The sequence below is a fragment of the Danio aesculapii genome, chromosome 24, assembly GCF_903798145.1.
Source record: "Danio aesculapii chromosome 24, fDanAes4.1, whole genome shotgun sequence".
Classification (NCBI taxonomy): domain Eukaryota; kingdom Metazoa; phylum Chordata; class Actinopteri; order Cypriniformes; family Danionidae; genus Danio; species Danio aesculapii.
This window is the reverse complement of record NC_079458.1, coordinates 27,115,995-27,136,736: the sequence shown is the minus strand read 5'-3', so window position 1 is coordinate 27,136,736 and position 20,742 is coordinate 27,115,995. Positions and strand designations below refer to the sequence as shown.

At 34.5% G+C, this 20,742-nt stretch overlaps 1 protein-coding gene across 1 annotated transcript in view; it reads left to right on the top strand.

The window, feature by feature from the left end:
* Nucleotides 1-20,742, top strand: part of ankha (ANKH inorganic pyrophosphate transport regulator a) — a 31,582-nt gene that overhangs the window by 6,516 nt on the left and 4,324 nt on the right. Inside the window, exons 2-8 of the mRNA XM_056450718.1 lie at nt 3,517-3,733; nt 3,823-3,941; nt 5,665-5,748; nt 8,215-8,385; nt 8,471-8,605; nt 11,881-11,973; nt 12,684-12,776. Coding sequence (XP_056306693.1) covers nt 3,517-3,733; nt 3,823-3,941; nt 5,665-5,748; nt 8,215-8,385; nt 8,471-8,605; nt 11,881-11,973; nt 12,684-12,776 — 912 coding nt within the window. The remainder of the gene's footprint in view (nt 1-3,516; nt 3,734-3,822; nt 3,942-5,664; nt 5,749-8,214; nt 8,386-8,470; nt 8,606-11,880; nt 11,974-12,683; nt 12,777-20,742) is intronic.

The window sequence follows — 20,742 nt, the reverse complement described above, 5'->3', positions numbered from 1 at the left end:
TATTACTAAGTTAGATACTATCAGTTATTAACTTTATTTAATAAAGCAATTTTAACTGCAAATCTAATGCAATATTAGGCATTAATTAAGAAGTTAACATCACCGAAGATTGAATCAAAGAGCTCTTATTGTGCATTAAAAAAAGGTAATATTTTGGTTTTGGGGGTCTTGAACAACAGTCTGATATGCAGGCAAGGTCAAAAAACACTTTCATTGTCTTATATGTATTTATTTTTACCTAATTATCCTAACGACTCTCATATGATTCGTGGAGCGCTTCATTTGTTCGCAAACCCCTTCTTAGCAAGATGCTAATCTGCGCTGATTGATCTGATGAGAGAGAAATGCCCACCACCCTTGTCGACGGCTTATTGTTGAAGTAGTCGGAGTGTATGTGTGAGCCCAATGCAGGAGTGCATTAAAGCAATGCAGTTTAACACCAGCATATTGCTCTTTTTTTAACCAATGACTCTAATTCAGTATTAATCTACACAGTGGCAAAAGCTGAACTATTTTGAAGCCTGACCACCACATGTGTAGGAACAGCTGATGTTGGCTATTGCAATGACAAATGGCAGTGGATTGTGAGCTCAAACTCATTTAAATTCGTAAACAAAGCGGCATGCATCACATTTTTAATGTGGTTTAGTCGCGATATGAGAATATAAAGAGTTAACCAGATACAGTAAAAGCCACATGGAGCAATTACAAGTAACAAAGCACAATTAAATACATAATTTGCAAGCTAGAGAAAACAAGGAGGCAACCATTTTAATCGCACTTGAGTTACTTACCCTTGTGAAATGGAGGAAGGAACTGATCCATGAATTGTGTACTGTAAAATTCCTCTCAAGCTCTGTAATCAAGTCCCATATATCAGTAGTCTTTTTTGAGCCTTCCTTTAACAAACGGCCGACGAATGCCCTGTTGTAAGCATGTAAATTGCTGAAGCACTCATCAGAAAAATGACAGGAACAGAGCACAAGGCTATATTGCTGAGATATTTTTGTTGAAAATAAAGTTCAACTACTGACTCGTCACAGCCTCAACTTTGGGTAGGGAAAATAACACTAAATTTCCCTCATACTTCAGAGCACAACGTCTTCATGACATGATTCAACTGAGATCTGCTACAGTGTTTGTCTTTCTCTCAGTGTTTGTGGGCGGGTCCGGGGGGTTAATTTTTCCAGGTCTGTGCAATCAACAAATGGGCGGGCCTCTGTTACGCTGACACAGCTAAAGACTTGTTACCCCACGATTAATTTGAACCACTCTGAGTCGACTCTTTTATAGATGAATCAATAGTTTTAAACATGGTGCACTTTCAGAATAAAACCTTAGCTGGATGTTTCACTTCACTTAGAGCGTTGTTACACACTGCATGGAAAGTCATTTTCAAAAACCCATAATAGGGGCTCTTTAAAAGTAGCTTTTGTACTATTGATTTAGATTTTTGGGAAGTTTGTTCAATTAACCAATGTTAACTAAAAGGGCCTTATTGGATGGTGTTAACATACTGTACATTAGTCCTATAAGTAGTCACAAAAGTCTGTATTTACTTACTGAATTCACTGCATATTTGAAAGGAGAGAGAAAGAGAGGAAAAAAAAAACAGCTGATGTAATTCAGACAGTCATGAAATGGCCTCCACAGAGTCCAGACCTGAAAATTATGTAGGCAGTATAGGGTCACCTTAACAGAAAAAGTTAGATATAACAACCTATACCTAAAGAAGAACTATAGGGGATGCTGGATAGGTCATGATAAAACATACACAATATTTCAGATAACCTCAGGACAGTCTGCCCAAAGCAGTTGTTCTTGGTCCCAAGGGATGTCACATTTGTGGGCACACAGAGGTGCTTGAAACATAAAACTATTTATCCTTGTTCAGTCTTGTCTTTAAGAATATTTTGAGAAAGTGAGTTTAATAGGTGGTCAAAGATATCTATGAACAGTATTAAGATATAAGCCCAATATTTCAATATACCTACTATTTTCACACTTACTTGACTGGAGATAATAAGAACAAACATGCCCTGGAAATTCTGATTCAGTTTGGCCAACCAAAACCATATTTAGTTTTTTTTTTTTTTTTTTTTTTTTTTTCCTTCTTCTGCTTAAACCTTGTGTATTGTTCAAATTGACTACCTTTTCGTTATGTTCAGGGCTGTTTTTGCCTTGTTGACTTCCGTTATAATGGATTTTATAATTTTTTGATTGCAAAGCCATGACAGCAAATTATTATGCATTCTTGATTATTGGTATTTTTTTCCTCCTGGGAAGAAGTCAAACTTTAAATTTTTACTGTTAACACCATTAACCCTATAAATAGGCATGTGCAAAAAAGTTTTTGGTTTTATAGTTTATGGAGTAAAACTGCAAATTATAGTGTCCATGCATAAATACACGTATGTTTACTATGTTCTGGAAGCTGAACTGCTTATTTTTGATTTTTCTCTAACATGTCAAGGTAAGTGCACAAGGTCTTTCTCACACACTCTCACATGCCAACACACACATACACTATACTTCAAATAACCATATAATTTTTTTATCCAGAAACTAAGCTGTTTTTGCACTGCAACTGATGATCAAAAGTAAAAATTTTAAATTTTACCTCTTACCAACTGGAAAAACTAGCAGCAATCAAAAATACATCATTATATGGTGTCAAAAAATGTAATTATAATGGAAGTCAATGGGACAAAAACAGCCACAAACATAACGAAAGGATAGTCAATTTGCCCAGAGTGTATTGTTAAATTTTACAAAACTTTCAAAGCATTTTCCCAAAATATGTGTTAAAATAAGATTTTCACCAAAGCGCATTGTATTTGCTGAAACACAGAGACAGTTGTGGCCAAATTAAGACTCAAAATCAAAATAGGGGTTAAGACTTCTGGCATTCTATAGTAATCGAAATGTTTTTTTGTTTTTTTTTTTGGCTTGATCGATTATTAAACCCCAAAACATGACTATAAATTCATTATTTTCAGAACTAATAATCTGAAAAAAAGTGAGTATATTCTTTTGGTTCAGTGTCTATATGGTTGAATAATGATGTGGCGTAAACGCTCTATACTTTTACTTTAGGCATAATTTAAGAATTTTTGTACAAATTAAATCAAACTTTTGAAACAACACTCTACTGTTTTGGAAATACATTTTACAAGTGACAGTTTGGCAAAATTTCTTGATTATTACAGTTTTAGTACATAATGTAACTACAGAACATTAATGCTTTTAAATAGGAAAATTATACATACTCTCTTTTTTGAAAATTGTGTAAGATGCTAATGGTCTAATCTGATTCAATGATTTATGCTATGCTAAGCTAAGTCCCAAAGATCAGCTGAATTGATAAAAAAAAAAAAAAACTCAAACTTTTTAACTCTAGGGGAATTGTAAAATGTGCCTATTTCCAAAAAGGTGGAGTGTTACTTTAAACTTTAGTAGTATGTGTGTGTTTGTGTGTATTTTATATTAAACAACTTCTCTCCTTCATGTCTTCAGGCTCTGAACAGGGGCATTGCTTCTGTAAAAGAGGACAAGGTTGAAATGCTGGCAAGCTATGGTCTAGCATACTCTCTTATGAAATTCTTCACTGGACCCATGAGCGACTTCAAAAATGTGGGACTTGTGTTTGTCAACAGTAAGAAGGAGAGATCCAAGGCTATCCTCTGCATGGCTGTGGCTGGAGTTATTGCCATTATCTTACACGTCCTCATAGGTGTGTTTATCTTGTGAATCAGTTTTTCAAAGATATCAGCAAACGTTTCTCAATGTAAAACCTATTTTAACCTGTTATATTTTTTCTAGCTTACACCGATCTAGGCTACTACATTATAAATAAGCTCCATCATGTGGATGATTCAGTTGGAAGCAAGACTAGAAAAGCTTTCCTGTACCTCGCACTATTTCCGTTATTAGATGCAATGGTAAGTATGAAGATTATATGTATAACCTTAATGTAGCAAATCGTTCTTTTTCCTAGTTTGACACACAGTGGCCACTTTATTAGGTACACTGTTCATCTGCTTGTTAATGACTATACCTAATCAGCAACGTAAGTTTTGGGCCAACAACCACCAAACTATTCCAACCTGGTTAAAATAAGAGGGTATTGCACAAAAGTAAGATAAGGGATTAAGCTGGGATTTTTGAGGTAGAGGTATGCAGTCGCGGGACCCGACCAGTTTTCTTGCAGCGCGGGAATAAATTTCAGAATAAAAGGCAGTAGTGGTCGGGAACTCTGATGTAATTTAAACGGGAGCGGGCGGCCCACCTATAGCTCTCCTGAGAGAGAGAGAGAGAGAGAGAGAAAGCATGCGCGCATCCTGTGTGTGAAATAATGCTGATATGATATATGAAACTCAATCGGTAGTTGTCAAATATATTAAGTGGAGAAAATATATTGGGTAGAAAACAGGGTAGGTCCGGCAGTGGGTGAACAAAGACTGAACATATGGCGGGAGCGGTCGGGTGCGTTATAAAACCTGGCGGGAGCGGGATTTAAATTTCAGCCCTGTGCAGATCTCTATTTTGAGGCTATCCTGGTGGAATTTAGCCTTGACTCAGTTGCATGAAAGCAGGCTAATTACTATGAAATTTAGTCTTTGCAGCTAGCCTGCTCCAGAGCAGACTAACAGCCAGGGGTGCATTTCTGAAAACCATCGTTAGCCAGCTAAGGTTGCCAGTTCCATTGTTTCAAACATAGTTCGTTGATTTGACGTTTCCCAAGTGTATCGTTCCAACAAATATTTGCAAACTGGGTCGCAAACTTGTATGCTTGCAACTACACCTCTGGAGCTGTAGTTAGAAACAATAGTTCCTGGTTGTGTTCTATTCCCAGTTATCCCCCTATGCCCTATTAATTTAAAACATTCTAGCATTTAAACTTGGAATTATAAAAAAAAAAAAAAAAACATTTAAAGTCATCTCTCTTGGGTGTAATTTGTATTTGTAATAAGTATTTTTTCAGTTCAGTTTTAGCGATCTTCATGTTTACAATTGCGCTCCCTTTGCAGTGCACTTTGAAAACATTGATGTCATTTTGAACATAGCTGTAGCTCATGACAAAAGCTATAGGTGACCTGTTATTTAAAAGCGGAATTTGTTACGTCTCTAAATCTTGTGAAAACAAGAAACATAGCATACGTTAATTCTTTTGTGTGTGTGTGTTCAATGTGAGTTCAATGTGATTTGATGTCGATACAAAATAACAGTGAAAATGTATCAAGCTAACAATGACAATTGAGACCGTTTGAGTGAAACATGGTGACCAAATGTCCATCCAGCAGAGTTCTCTGTGTTGTTAGGTGGAATATGAGATTCGTATCTTCTTAATCATATCAGTATTGACCAAAATCTTTTTACTCTGTGTACCTAGTCAAATCTGTCAATTAAGAAGGCAAAAATGGTTTCCAACTCGGTCACTTTGTTCATTGGGAATTTCATGGTGACTTGAATAATACATGATTCAGTATGATGAACTGTAGGAGTGCAAGTACAGGAAGTGCAGTATTGGAAGTTTGTTTGGGCTGATAAACTATTATTAGCACAGCTTGCTTCCTGCTTGATGTTTAATGATAAACACTAATTTGTATGGAAACTTGTTGCATGTATTTTTTTAATTCTTACTTTTTTGGTTTTGCTCTAAAGGCATGGATTCATGCTGGGATCCTCCTGAAACACAAGTATAGCCTTCTAGTAGGATCTGCCTCGATATCTGATGTTGTTGCACAGGTAAATACTAATATGTTAACCGTGCTTTACATTCCTTGTTCCATAAATTGAATAAAAAGTGTTTTGCTAATCTTTTGGAATTACCAATTTAGGCATGATATTCAAAAGTTAGATTCTTGGCAAAGAGGAAGCAATGGATGAATTGTAGATCAAATGAGTTTATTATATAATCATACTTGTGTCTTACATGATTTTGTTTTCCCCTTACAGATTTCTTTTTTTTTTTTGCATGCTTGTCACATTTAAATCTTTCAGATCATCAAACTAATTTAAATATTAGTCAAAGATAATGCAAGTAAACGCATCATGCAGTGTTGAAATGAAGGTTTTATTATTAAGAGAAAACAAAATGCAAAACTACATCGCCCTAGGGAAAGATGTTGGGCCACTCTTAGCAGCAACAACTGCAGTCAAGCACTTTCAATAAGTCTTTTAAGTCTGGTTTATACTGCGTTTATACTGTGTGCGGCGGATGTGAAGTCATCGCTGTGTTTGCGGAGGTTCGCTTTAGGTGCATGAGACATGATTTCGGCTGGCGGAGCGCATGATTTTATTTGAGACTCGAGCGCCGCGTTTGATTTAAGTTGAATATGAGTCACTTTGAAGAGATTTTGTCTGAAATGGGTAAGACTGTACAGACATCTTTATGATCCGTGATCAGCAAAGGATCAATAATTCTTGGCTAGAAATTGCAACAGCCGTGGAAAAGGAGGGAAGTTTTTGTTAAAAAGTATGGAAAAACCTGAGGGATAAGTTTTGTTCAAGCCAAAGAGGACATGGCAAAAGTGGAGACCCAGGTAAACAATTACAGAATATATTTTTTCCAACAGTCATAGGTTTTACATATATTAAAATTTTTAACAAATTATTATTAAAATTAAACAAATTATTTATATAATTACTGGAAAGGAATATTTGAACCTATCGGTTTAAAATATACTGATGCCCTGTTTTTCTTGCCTTTATTGGTGATTAACGGTCAGGAATGTTGGACCATTATAGCCTTTTTAGCATAAGTAGAGGACAGAAACTAGCCAGACAGTAATGTGTGAATTGTGGAGCGGGCTAAATAAAAAAAAAAATAATAATAATAATAATAATTTTTTAAAAAATCAGTTTTTTTTTTTAGTAAGTGTACTTTTTTAGTTTTTTGTGCTTTTTATTCTTGCCATAATGAAAATATATTTGTAGAGTAACCCATGTTCTGTTGTCATTTAAAATTTTGATAACCGTTAATTGGTAGAACTGTCCGAGATATAAACAAAAGCAAGTAATGCATCAAAGTTTAAATAAAAAAACACCTGGAATGGTTATAAAAATCCTTAAAATCTTAAAAATAATTTATAATAAAAATAATTAGTTAAAAAAATATTTAATGATATGATGTAGTTCTGAAAACTTCCTACTTCTCTGTTTATCCGCTCAACTTTACGGTCAGTTTCTTTTGAGAATATCACAACCGCGAACGTGGCAAGTGTAAAAGCCTCGTTAGTTTCGTGAGGTGCACGCTCAGTCAGCAGAGGTGTGCGATGCGGCTCAAGACGAAAGTATAAATCCAGCATTACAGCGCTGTGGAGGAATTTTGGCTCACTCTTTGCAGAATTGTTGTAATTCTGCAATATTGGAGTTTTCAAGCATGAACGGCTTTTTAAGATCAAGCCACATCTCAATTGGATGCAGGTCAGGACGTTGACTAGGCCACTTTAAAGTCTTCATTTTGTTGTTTTGCATTCAGAAGTGGATTTCCTTAATTTTAAACACTGCCTGATGTGTTTTCTTCTTGGTTTTTGAGTAAAATATTTTAATTAGTTTGATTATCTGAAACATTAAAGTGTGACAATCGTGTAAAAATAAGAAATCAGTATTGGGGCAAACACTTTTTCATGCCTTTGTTTGAATATCAAGTAAAAAAAATAGCAACTATGTAATGATGGTTTTATTAACCATTAGAGTTGTCACATGCCTCATTTTATCAGATGTACTGATGTCTGATCGCTGATTGATCAATGTTGAAAAAATATATATATTTTTTGTAACATTACATAAACAAATTACTTTATATTCATGTTAGACACCTTTTAATGTATCTGTGGTATATAAAAGTATAAAATTATTAATATTTCTCGACTTAAAATGCATAAAACATTTAAAATGTATTGAAAAAAAATATGCGATAGCAAAACAAAAATGAGTCATCACAACATGTTTTAATATTTAAGCTACATATGAGCATTTTTTTTTCTTTACATATAATAAACAGTACAGTGTATGCAAATCTTGCTGTTCTAGCTGCTGATGCCTATTCTGAGTACTCATTTTGCATTGTACATTTGCATACAGCAGGTACAGCATATCCCTTTTGTAACCCTTAAATGCATAAGTAGTTTTTCAGGTTTGTGGTGCGTGTAAACATGTACACAATTTTGCTCCATAATAATAATTGATCTTTGTCTCGTTGGCCCACAGATAGTATTTGTGGCGATCCTCCTCCAGAGTAACCTGGAATGTTTCGAGCCTCTTCTTATCCCCATTCTCGCTCTGTATATGGGAGCCCTTGTGCGATTCACTATAGTAGGACTTGGCTACTACTGCAATGTTCATGACATCACCCCCGAATCTACCAGCATTGATCAAGGGGTACGTCCATTAAACAGATTATTGCAGAAAAGTAATGATTCATATAAAAATAATTCATGCTAAGTGCACTTTTGGTCACTTTCAGGGCGATGTCACCATAAAGAAGATGCTTAGCTTCTGGTGGCCACTTGCGCTAATTTTGGCCACTCAGCGCATCAGCAGACCCATCGTCAATCTGTTTGTGTCACGGGACCTGAAAGGCAGCACTGCATCAACTGAAGTGAGTGCTAAAGCTTATTCAATTTATGCATTTTCTCTGATTGGTTGGTCTGATTTGTATGGTAGTCCTAAGAGGCCATGCTTTAAAATATTTGTTCTCTCTTGCTTTCACTTGATTTCAACATAACTAGTTTTAGTGGAATCGCAACTGTTATTTTCTTGTCATCTCGACATAAAGTAGTTATTCGTCGTCGTAATGGTTGTCATAGTCGTAGTAGTTCTTCTTGTGATCTCGACAGAATTTTTCTGCTTTTCATCATTTATTTGTTTATTTTGTATATGTATTTGTATTTTATTTATTTATTTTCTTGTTCTTCGCCTTCTAGCTTGTAGGCTACACTTATTATATAACATAATACAGAATTGGTAATAATAGAGGATGCATTTTAATACAATTTCAGCTATGAACAATAAGTCAAAAATATAAGTTAATGATGGTGTTTTAATGAATGAGTATGGTGAATGGGGAACATGAGTGTTCTGCCTAGAGCAGCAGTTGAGTCTGCACTGGCCCTTTGAAATAAAAGAGAAATAATTGCAGATGTGCAACACATTAAATCAGAACATCCTTGATGATATCAAATGAGCATAAACATGTGTGTTCATGATTATATATCATTTATATACATTAATAATCCCTCACTGTTTATACCATTTAGAGCATAAAATTTGGCCATTGCAAAATAAGTTTGTTGCATGTATGAATTCGATTATGAAGAAATTGAAAGATTATGCCTTTGCCTTAAATCATCCTTTTCAGTTACTTTAAATAAGTTAGTAGTACCTGCAAAAGCTAATACATTATACTGTACCGTGTAGGGCTAGGTGATTATTGCAAAAAAATTATCACGATATCATGTTTTATATCATTCAATATTGATGATTGTTGAATCATTTTAACAGTACATTTAGGAATATTATTATTATTTTTTTTTTTATTTACCATCATTTCTAAGGCAAATTGTTTTAATAGTCAAATGCAAAAATATTTAAACAAAATAACTCGTCTTTTCATAATAAAATAGACATAAGTGCTGAAGAGACTCTTAAACTTGATAAATAAAATGTTACAAAGTGTGTGCAGTAGTAAAGGTAGATCAACGTCTGTAAGGTGTCAAATAATGATCCAGTAAACCTCAAACTCTGTAAACAAATCAAATTATGATAATTAAATCAGAGCTTTCAAGTAAAGGAACCAGCCGTCATTATTCAAATACATATTGAACATACAAATTGTCAAGTTACCCACTTGGTAAAAAATCTTTCAGATTGGGATCTAGAGGCTGGGATGCACAAGAAAAGAAACCAAAAAGCCACTCTGGTGACATCCTTACATGCTTACATTTTATTTACAATCTTCTCACTGCTGCTATACGGCACTCATTTTCGTATGTGTTGTTATTCTGACCTGAAGTGACAAACGTTTACTCGTGCTTTCCTTCACCATTTTCTATGGCGTCTCTCGTAACTATGCGTACGTTATCTCAGGACAAACCAATGCTGCAGCTTAGATGCAAGTTTATAGAGAAAAGTAAAAAGCACTGCAGTGTTTGGATGCGCTGTGTTTGTCTGAGGTAGTTAGCCTGCTGTTATTACTGAAAGGTGTATATTCCATACAAAGTCTGAAGCAGATTGGTTAGTTCTACTTGCATGAATCGTGGTGCGCTCGGAGCAGTCAGAAAAGTTCTGATGTTTTTAAACTAGGTGTACCTGGAAAATTGGTGCACATCACATGCGTGCCGTTTGCACACTGTATGCATGTTGCTCCCATGTGCACGTGATGCACATCACAGGCCTCCATTGGAAAAACAAATTGATACCCTAAGCTAATTGGCATTGCTTCCAAGCCGCCCTCAGCAGCCACATTTTAATAAAATTACAGCACTTATACTAAAACTTCATAACTTTTTTTTTTTTTTAATTATCGATATTGACAATAGTGTTCGGTCAATAAATACAGATATCGATTTTTATCACCCAGCCCTAGCACTGTGCATTCACTTCTTCTAATTGAAGACATCTTCTTATGCTGAATAAGCAGAAAAAAATAAGTCCGAGAAAACCAGAAAATTTATTTTTGATGGCAAGAGAACATGATTTTCAAGATTACAAAAAGACAAGAAAGTAAAATTATATATATTTAAAAAAAATTATTTTTAGCGTGTTTGCATTTTATTTGATAGGACAGTAGGATAAAACAAACAGGGACCACAAACAGGGATTTGATCATACGACATCAAGTCCGATGCCGTGTATATGTCAGCACACAAACCACTGGGACAACTGCATTGACAAGAAAGTAAAATATAATCTAAGTAACTCCAAAGCTTCTAAGGACTTTCGTATATTAGTGAAAATTCATTATGTTCGATCACATAAATGTGTCTCGACTAAACTGATATGATTCCAATATTAGGCTATATAGACTATTTTGAGGCAAAAAAAAAAATGGTCCTAATGTATTTCCTGTTTTACTTTTTGAAATTTCTGTAGCTTCAGAGAATTCATAAAGGTCCGCATATTGATAAATGTTATGATAGCTGTTTGACGTTACATTTTGATTATATTGTCTCTTATTACAGTTATGAAATAGTTTGATAACAGTCATGAAATGTTCATGGGCCAATGGCATCGCCACATTGAAATGGTCTATATCTATATTTTGACATGCCATTGGTTATAAATGCTAAATAAAACATCTATTTCTATCATGCAGGTACATGCAAGACATTATTCAACACTGTATAGGGTTTACGTTAATTTGTAAATGACCTACTTAAAACTATGTTTTAAACGCTTCTAAACTTTATTTTATATCTACCTGCTGTTATTTTTCTCCTCTCTTTTGATGCCATTAGATATTATTATTTAACATTCTAATTTTATCATTCAACAGTAAATAACTGGTCAAAAATAAAATGAAACAAAAAATAATTAAATCAAACAGACATTTTAAACTGCCATCTCTGGCATTGCATTATCACTGCTATAGCTGACTATATCATTTACTATAGCTTAACATACACTCGCATGTTTGTTTTTGACATTAACTGGAATACTTTCTAGACCACCACCTGACGTGGTATTTAAATCCATTTTAAATGCATTTTGGGGAACATTTACATCCCCTTTTTTACAATCAGATTGTTTTCCGATTCAACAAATGTATGAAATGAACAGGTGTAAACGGCTCTCTAGTGTGCTATTTTTGTACCACAGTAAAAAAGTAAACATACAGCAGTTTTTCAAAGTGAGTTGTATTTTTTTTTTTGATAGGCAGTAGCAGTTCTCACAGCAACATATCCAGTGGGTCACATGCCCTACGGCTGGTTGACAGAACTACGTGCAGTGTATCCAGCTTTCGATATGGTAAGTAAAGGTTTTCTCTTAATTTACCCTAAATAAAAAAGAAGAAAAAACTTTTTACTCCCTCCACACCCACCACCAAAAGAAAAAAACATGTTTACTTCTTCAAAAAACATATATTATTTTTTTGCCTTAAGGTTCGGGAAATTTGTTTTGCTCAACACATGATGACTGGCATTCACTATAAAATGCCTCATCTTGCAGACCTGTAATTATAGACCATTTAAAGCCATGCAACAGTCAGACTAACATGTGCCTGATTCAACTTGTTTAGGTTTTGCCCTTTAGACCGATTAGAGACATAACCAATATCAGATGTCTGTGTCTTAAGAGCCCTAAGGTTTTAATTGTGTGGTTGTGTTGGCAAGTTTGAGTGAAGTATTGGTGAGAACTTGTTTTGTAACTTGTAAATTGTGTTTTTGTCTTCTAGTACATAATGTTCTTCTTGATGACCAGAAAGATGACACTTTTGTTTTAGCAAAAATAGTTTTGTGGTTTTAGATGTTTTAGTTTGTCAAATTGTTTTTACTAAGGTATTGAGAAAAAATATTAGCATTTTATTTAACTTTTTTTTTTTTTATGCATGTCATTTATCAAATATTTTCAAATAAAAAAATTTTTACACTTTTTTTGTTTATTATATTTATAATTGTTATAATAGTTTTGAGAATAACTAACATTTGAGTAACTGTATTTCTTTCTCTTTTGAACAGAATAACCCTACCAATAAGTTGGCCAGTGGGATGATGGTCACCAAATCACATATCAAGAAGTTCACCCTCTGCTGTTTTATTCTCTCCTTAGCGGTAAGATATTTTTATAAACAGCAAAACTTTTTTTTTAATACTTTTAATTCAGGAAGGAAACTGATCAGTTTGAGGGAGTTATGATGTTAGGAAAAAATATTTTAAAAGACACTAAGGTAAATAAGAAGTGCTCCTTGTGCATTAGTGTAAAATCTACATATTAGAATAATTCCTGAGCATTCAGAAGTAATGGCTGCTAATAATCAGTTATGCTATTAAAAGAATAGTTAACATTTTAAAGCAGTGGTTCACAAACTTTTGTTTTTTGTAAAATATTGTAAGGCCCCTCTCCACATTTTATGATATTATCGCTCATATAATTTTGCAGTAAGAATGACAAAAAAATGTTGTTTTCAAACAAACGGTATGTTTATTACTATATCTAGATATGTTTATGCACAAATAATAGCCTAATGTAAAATAAAAAAGCAAAACATCAGTAGGCCATTTGTTACTGAAAAACGTAAGTCTGGCCTTTAAATTGGCCCTATTTTAAATTAACTAATTCATTTTCGGCTTAGTCCCTTTATTAATCCGGGTTCGCCACAGTGGAATGAACTGCCAACTTGTACAGCACATGTTTTACGCAGCAGATGCCCTTCTAGTTGCAACCCATCTCTAAATGCACGTCAAATCTTGAGGTGGATGGGCTACAGCAGCAGAAAACCACACCGGGTACCACTCCTGTCAGCTAAGAGCAGGAAACTGAGGCTACAATTTGCACAGGCTCACCAAAATTGGACAAAAGAAGATTGGAAAAACGTTGACTGGTCTGATGAGTCTCGATTTCTGCTGTGACATTCAGATGGTAGGGTCAGAATTTGGCATTAACAACATGAAAGCATGGATCCATCCTGCCTTGTATCAGTGGTTCAGGGCAGTGGTGGTGTAATGGTGTAGGGGATATTTTCTTGGCAGATTTTAGGCCCCTTAGTACCAGTTGAGCATCATGTCAACACCACAGCCTACATACCCGAGTAATGTTGCTGACCATGTCCATCCCTTTATGACCACAGTGTACCCATCTTCTGATGGCTACCTCCAGCAGGATAAGTGCCATGTCTTAAAGTGTGAATAACCCAATAGGGTTAAGGTGTACCTAATAAAGTGGCCGGTGAGTATTTTCATAATGTTGTGTTTACATTTTTGGAAAACATAAAGAATTAAGTTAGTAAGATAAGCATCTTCATTTTAAAACAAACACATAAAGAAACAACCCAACTGAATTTTCTCCTGCTCATGGAAAAACAAAATGCGTTTTTCACATGCCATACAAGTAGTAAACCCCTTTTCAACTGTTTACTTGTCATGCTCTTACCTCAGGGCCTGTAGACAAAAAACAAAACAACATTAGGTGAAAACAGATGTTACATTAGCAGTGTTCATTTTGTCAATGGAAATAAGTGTGCAAATACTGTGTGTTGCCTATATTTTGACACAAACTGAAGCTTGACAGGTCATCTGCGCTAGTAATGCATTAGTGCATTATTGTTTCTGAAAAATTACAAGATTAAAAGCAGTCCAATAGATAAAAACGAACCAACGTCAATTTTGATTATAATTCACTGCATTGTGCTGTTGATTTATTAGATGAGCAGATAGGAGTTTGCACATTCAGTCACATTAATGGCCTTTTAGCAGACCTGTGAGGTTTTTATTTGTCAGGCTATTTTTGATGACTAAATTAACAGTTACACATATAGAGAAAGTTATACTTTTATCCTGGACAATAAAAAAGTCAAATTGAATAAGACTTTTCTCACATGTATAGAGGATAAACATGTATTTATGTTTATAAAGCTGAATAAACCAAAGAGATTGACTGTCCGTCTCAAAGTTTTAAACATCTTGTTTTTGTTTTCCGTGACATGACTTGTACCGAAAGGTGTGTGTTGTGTAATTATGGATTAGATGTTCAGATCAAATTAAATTTAAAAGAGCATGTTTGGAGATCTTGCACACCCACTTTTCTCTGTGTAGCTGTACTGTAACACCTGTGCCACCAGTGGAGAAAACTCAAAACAGCCTGAAGATATTTGGCAGCTGTCATGCTTGTTTCATAATGGTACAAACAACATATCAAACACCTTACAGTGAATATCTGTCAGCAACCAAATGACAAACAGATTTTTTGCATAAGTTGTATTTTGTGTGTGTGTGTGTGTGTGTGTGTGTGCTTGTTTTGCTGTTTAAGAGCATACGTGTTACATTGGGATGTGAAAATACGGGACAACAATTACCAGCAGATAAGAGAATACATAGTAAACATTAGAAAATATTGACAATAAAATAAAAGGTTTAGCCTATTAATATTAATACAGAAATTAAATCAAGTTATAAAATCTTATTCACTTTTTATTCGCTGTATTTACATATTGATTAAAGTTACTAGAGTTATAGTTAATAGTCATAGTTAAGTTACAGTATACTATAGTTATAGTCATCAGTTTTTCAAGATTTTTTTTTATTTATTTTTTTTAAATGACTGATTTCGTGGTGTTTATTCCCAGAATTTGCAGACGATTTTGAAAAAAAAAACATTAAAAATTATGCATTATTTACCAGATTGAGTAGCCTACTGTATTAAATGTGCAATCTGAGACAATGACACAAATCCTAAAAATAAAGCTTTATTTTGTTCTTTTGTCAAGACAAGATCTAAAACGCATCTAAAACGGTAGGGATTAAGCCAACGGAAGGTTAAATAGCTTTTTTTTTTATCCACGTACTTACTTCCTCTCAGATTTCTCTCCCAGGAGCATCTGATGTCAGGTACCTCACTCCTGACATGCATAAGGGCTTCTCCTACCGTAATACACCTAAAACACATATTGCCGTAATACTTGTCAATGGCAGAAATCAGTTTCTCTCATTAACTGCAGGAAAATGAAAACATTTATCGATTTAATGCACATTATAATACCAGCTATACATGTAAAGCACAAATAATGTCCTTCAGTTCGGTTACGTCCAGCGGTCCTCATTCTCAGCGGTCTCCATCACTGTAAGCTTCTTCTCTGTTTGTTCCACTGCTCTGTTTGTTAGATGTTTTCCACTTTCTTTTGCAGTATGAAGCATGTCAAATGCACCAAACAGCCAATTCAGGCTACAGGATGTCTCTTCCAATCTTTGTAATGATTTCACTTGTAAATTAATTGTGCTTTATCCGCTTTTGCTTGCTGTACAGCCTGCAAAACAATTTTCCCTCTCCATGTAATGTAATGATTGTGAGGGTGCAGGTGAGATTTTAATGATATTTTTTTGAGAGACACGCAAATACATCACGTGCGCTGTGTATGCGATGTCTATAAGTCATGTAAACCAATTAATTGTAAACTGAAATAAATATAATTTGACTATATGGTTTCTAATTGGATGTTTTATGAGATTATTTAAATTTTTTACGATTTTAAGAATTTTACAGGATCGCAAAAATTTGTGACTTTTTGTTGATTTTTGCATTTGATTCAATGATCACAGCATCACTAAAAACTAGGGGGTCTGTAAAGTTATAGTAAACTATAGTTATAGTATAAAAGTATAGTGTACTATAGTTATAGTTAAATTATAGTGTACTATATAGTTAAGTATTAGTATACTATAATTATAGTTAAGCAAAATAAAAAAACAAATCCATCATGGCATCTTTTATTGAAATGAAATGACACTTACTTTTTACAGTGCATAATCTTTCAAACAACTGTTTTTAAATAAAATAAAAATTAATATGCATGTAAGGGAAGTTGGGTATCAAGTAAAACTGATCTTTAAATAGGGTTGGGTAATGAAAACTGGTGCCAATACCCATGTAAACGGTATCTACCAGTAGGGCTGGGCGATTAAAATCGGTATGGATATTTATTGACCGACACCATTGTCACTATCGATTTAAAAATACAAATAAATAAAAAAATCTGTATTAAGTTTCGGTATGAAGCGCTATATTTTTATTAAAATGTGGCTGTTGAGCACGCGCCTTGGAAGCAGTGCCATAGGGTGTTAGTTTGTCATTTCCTATGGATGCGCACTACTTGCCACGATTCATTCAAGTAGAACTAACCAATCTGCTTCACACTTTGCCCTTACTGAAATATGTATATTCCATACAAACTAATTACTTCAGACAAACACAGCGCACCATAACACTGCGGCGCTTATACTTTTCTCCATAAACTTGTATCGAACCGCAGCAATGGTTTGTTCATTTGTCATCCTTTGAGAAAACACTCGATGGTCGCCTAGTTACAAGAGACACCAGGGGAGCGTGAGCAAAGTTCATTGTAAATGGTCAAGGTATCCATGTGCACGCTTGTCACTTCAGTTCATAATAACAACACCTGTGAAAATGAGTGCCGTATAGCAGCAGTGAGGAAATTAATAAATAAGGATAAATAAATAAAAAAGGATGTAAGGATGTGGAGTGGCTTTTTGGTTTCTTTTCTGTGCATCCCAGCCACTAGCCTCTCACCTGAATTTTTTATTTTTTGGAAGCATGGGGGTAATATAGTCACTGAACTTCACAAATTTGTAATGTTGCAATATGTATTTTAATAATGATGGTGAATTCCTTTACTTGAAAGAACAGATTTGATTATCATAATTTGTGTTGTTGACAGAGTTTGAGGTTTACTGTATCCCTATTATTCACACGTTAAAATTTGCTTCGATTGTTCAGTATTTACGCTTTACCTTTGCACACACTTTGTAACATTTTAATCATCACGTTTAAGAGTCTCTTTAACACTTATGTTTATTTTATTATAAAGAGATCAGATATTTTTGTTTTTGAATATTAAAACTATTTGCCTTAGTGATGTTGATAACTTTTAAAATAAAGTGGTTAAATAAAAAAAAAATCCTAATATTCCTGAATGTATTGTTAAAAAATATTAAATAATTATCTATATCAAATCAAAACATGATTTATTTATTTTATTTTATTTTTTTTTTTTGCAATATCGCCGGTGCCACTAAAATGGCTGAACACACATGATTGCTAGTTACTTCGTTGATGGGCTGTCAGAGTGATCACAGACATTATTTCCATTTGAGAAAACTCAATTGAACATCAGAAAGCTTTAATACAAATTCAACATCTTTGTAATAATTTTACTGTCTTGTTATTTAACAAAAGAGAGGGAATTCGATTTTGCATCTTTTTAGCTGATCAACCTTTTATTCTGTTGCTCCCTGCCCCTGTTAAAGCTACAATGAAATCAAAATGTCCTGTTATTTTTATGTGCGTATAGTAGTGCTTGTTATAAACAATGCATCTGTGCACACCTCTTTCAACAATCCAATCGTTTCCCAACAGACAAAATCATAGTATGTGTTCGTAAACACTGGGTTTTTATAAATCCAGGCCAGAGTTTGTATGACAAAATTTCAGATGACTGTTTATAATCTACAGTGAATCAGCCTGTCAGATTGCAGTTGCAGTGACTTCCGTATTGGCTTCACAAGGGAGAGCGGGAGTTTGCCCACAGTGTAATGTTTGTACCACTACACTACCATTTTAGAATCAAGTTGCTCACAGTCTACAAATGTTTTCATCTTAAACACCGAGATTAGTGCAGATCTACTTTGAAACATAAGCAAACATAACATATAAAAATGTTTACATCACAAAATGAGTGGGAACTATACTAATTAAGGCTATTTTTAAGATTATGTTATAGTGTACATTATAATGTTCTGTTTTCCTCATCTGTAATCAAAGGAAGCCAAATTTAATTTTTCTAATTATTTTTGTTTTAAACATAATTGGCACAATATGTTGTGATACACTCACACCTAATGTGGTGAAAATATGACTTGCATGAGATTGACTGGAACTTATTGAGGTTAGAAGTTTAACATTTCACTACTGAAATTCCTACCTCCACTTGTGTCTGGTTAGCTCTAATTAGCTCTGCGCTAATCTTGCTGAAGCAAAAATAGCTGTCATATGTGAATTCATGTCAAATAGCATGTCTTGTTGAAGTTATTTTAATTTGTTTGTTTGAGTTCACCGGTCACATATCCAACTTCTAGAGGTAGGAAATTCTCAATTGTGAGTTGTCTGTAATGTAGCATTAAACAAATCAACCACAACGGTTGTCATTATGATATCTCGAGCACTTCTTGACTTCAAAATTTGTGGTTTTTGTATTTGAGAATTTATTTTTGTCAAGAAATAATCGAATAATTGATTTTTTTATTTTTTTGCTTCTCTATTGGGCTTAAATTCTGAATGTAACTTGTAACCATTAAGTTGACTTGACTTTTTATTAATATGCACAAAGGTCATTTTACTTAAAGTGAGTAAAACAAACATTGTCTTAAAAATATTAAGTAAAGTCAACTAAACCGTGTTTAAGGGCACTGAGCTTTGCCAAATTCAAACCTTCAAGTCTTGACATTATCATTTTCAAAGAATCTTGTTGGGTGTTTACAGACACGACATTCCACTTTGAAACCCATTTTCAGAACAATACATTTTCAGTCACCAAAAAGGGAGTTAAAAGGTTTAGAATTTTTGGCTAAAGACATTGTCATATAAACGACCCCTAAGAATACTAAAGCATTTGTGGATAGAGATGTGGTAAGGAATGAGCAGTGAAGATCAAAGTAAAGGCCACATTATCTGACTCAAGCCCATCGCCTTTAACTTAGTCAGATGTGGAGGATCTTTCTCTGTAAACACAGGCATGCCAGGCCTTTGTCAGATTGGATTGTGCCAGATGAGAGGAATGCCTGTAGGCAGGGCGTTGAGTAGGCTTGCTGTGAGATTGTTGTATAATCTTTTCTTGCTGGAGTGAGAAGAGTGTCATAAAGACCCAGTTAAAATGAACTGGCACATTCGAGGTGACTCAATGAGGGAGTTTACATGATGGACAAGGAGCACATTTTTATTTTGTATGTTTGTATGTTTATTTTGTAGTAGCACTAAAAAGTCTGCTTGAAATCAAAATTTGCAATGTTCATTTTGCTAGCTCACATTCTTTACACATCCGTGCAAGTTAATCCACTCAAAAAGGGTTTATTTTTGTAATCTTCAATGTAAGTCTGAGCATTTGCTTCCACATTTGGGAGTGGTAGTGCTTCTGTTGACGTCAACTTGAAATCTTCCATAGCAATTGGATTTTTTAAAAACCTGTCTTATGGGTAGTTTCCACTTTAGGGAATGATGCGCAAAAGAAAGACCCAGCCTACTCAATATTTTGTTTGAGTTCAAAGAACATCAAAATACTTGCGTCTCAGCAACCTCTGGTTCACACAGACTTTAAATCAGGTTATGATTTATCATGTGACTCGAATGACTCAAAAAAAAATAAACGTTGCCATCTCAACAATTGCATTTAAATGTATATTAAATTGTTATTTGAGACTTTAATAACATTTAACGTAAAGTATTAATATACACTCACCTGCTACTTTATTAGGTACACCTTACTAGTACCCGGTTGTACCCCCTTTTGCCTTCAGAACTGCCTTAATCCTTCGTGGCATAAATTTAACAAGGTACTGGAAATATTCCTTCGAGATTTTGCTCCATGTTGACATGATAGCATCACGCAGTTGCTGCAGATTTGTCGACTGCACATCCATGATGCAAATCTCCCGTTCCACCACATGCCAAAGGTGCTCTATTGAATTGAGTTCTGGTGACTGTTGAGGCCATTTGAGTACAGTGAACTCATTGTCATGTTTAAGAAACCCGTCTGAGATGATTCGCACATTTTTAAAAATATTTTTGATGATTTGACATGGCACATTATCCTGCTTGAAGTAGCCATCAGAAGATGGGTACACTGTCACAAAGAGATGGACATGGTCGGCAACAATACTTGGGTAGGCTGTGGCGTTGGCACGATGCTCAATAGGTACTAATGGCCCCAAAGTGTGCCAAGAAAATATCCTCCACACCATTACACCACCACCACCAGCCTGAACCTTTGATACAAGGCAGGATGGATCCATGCTT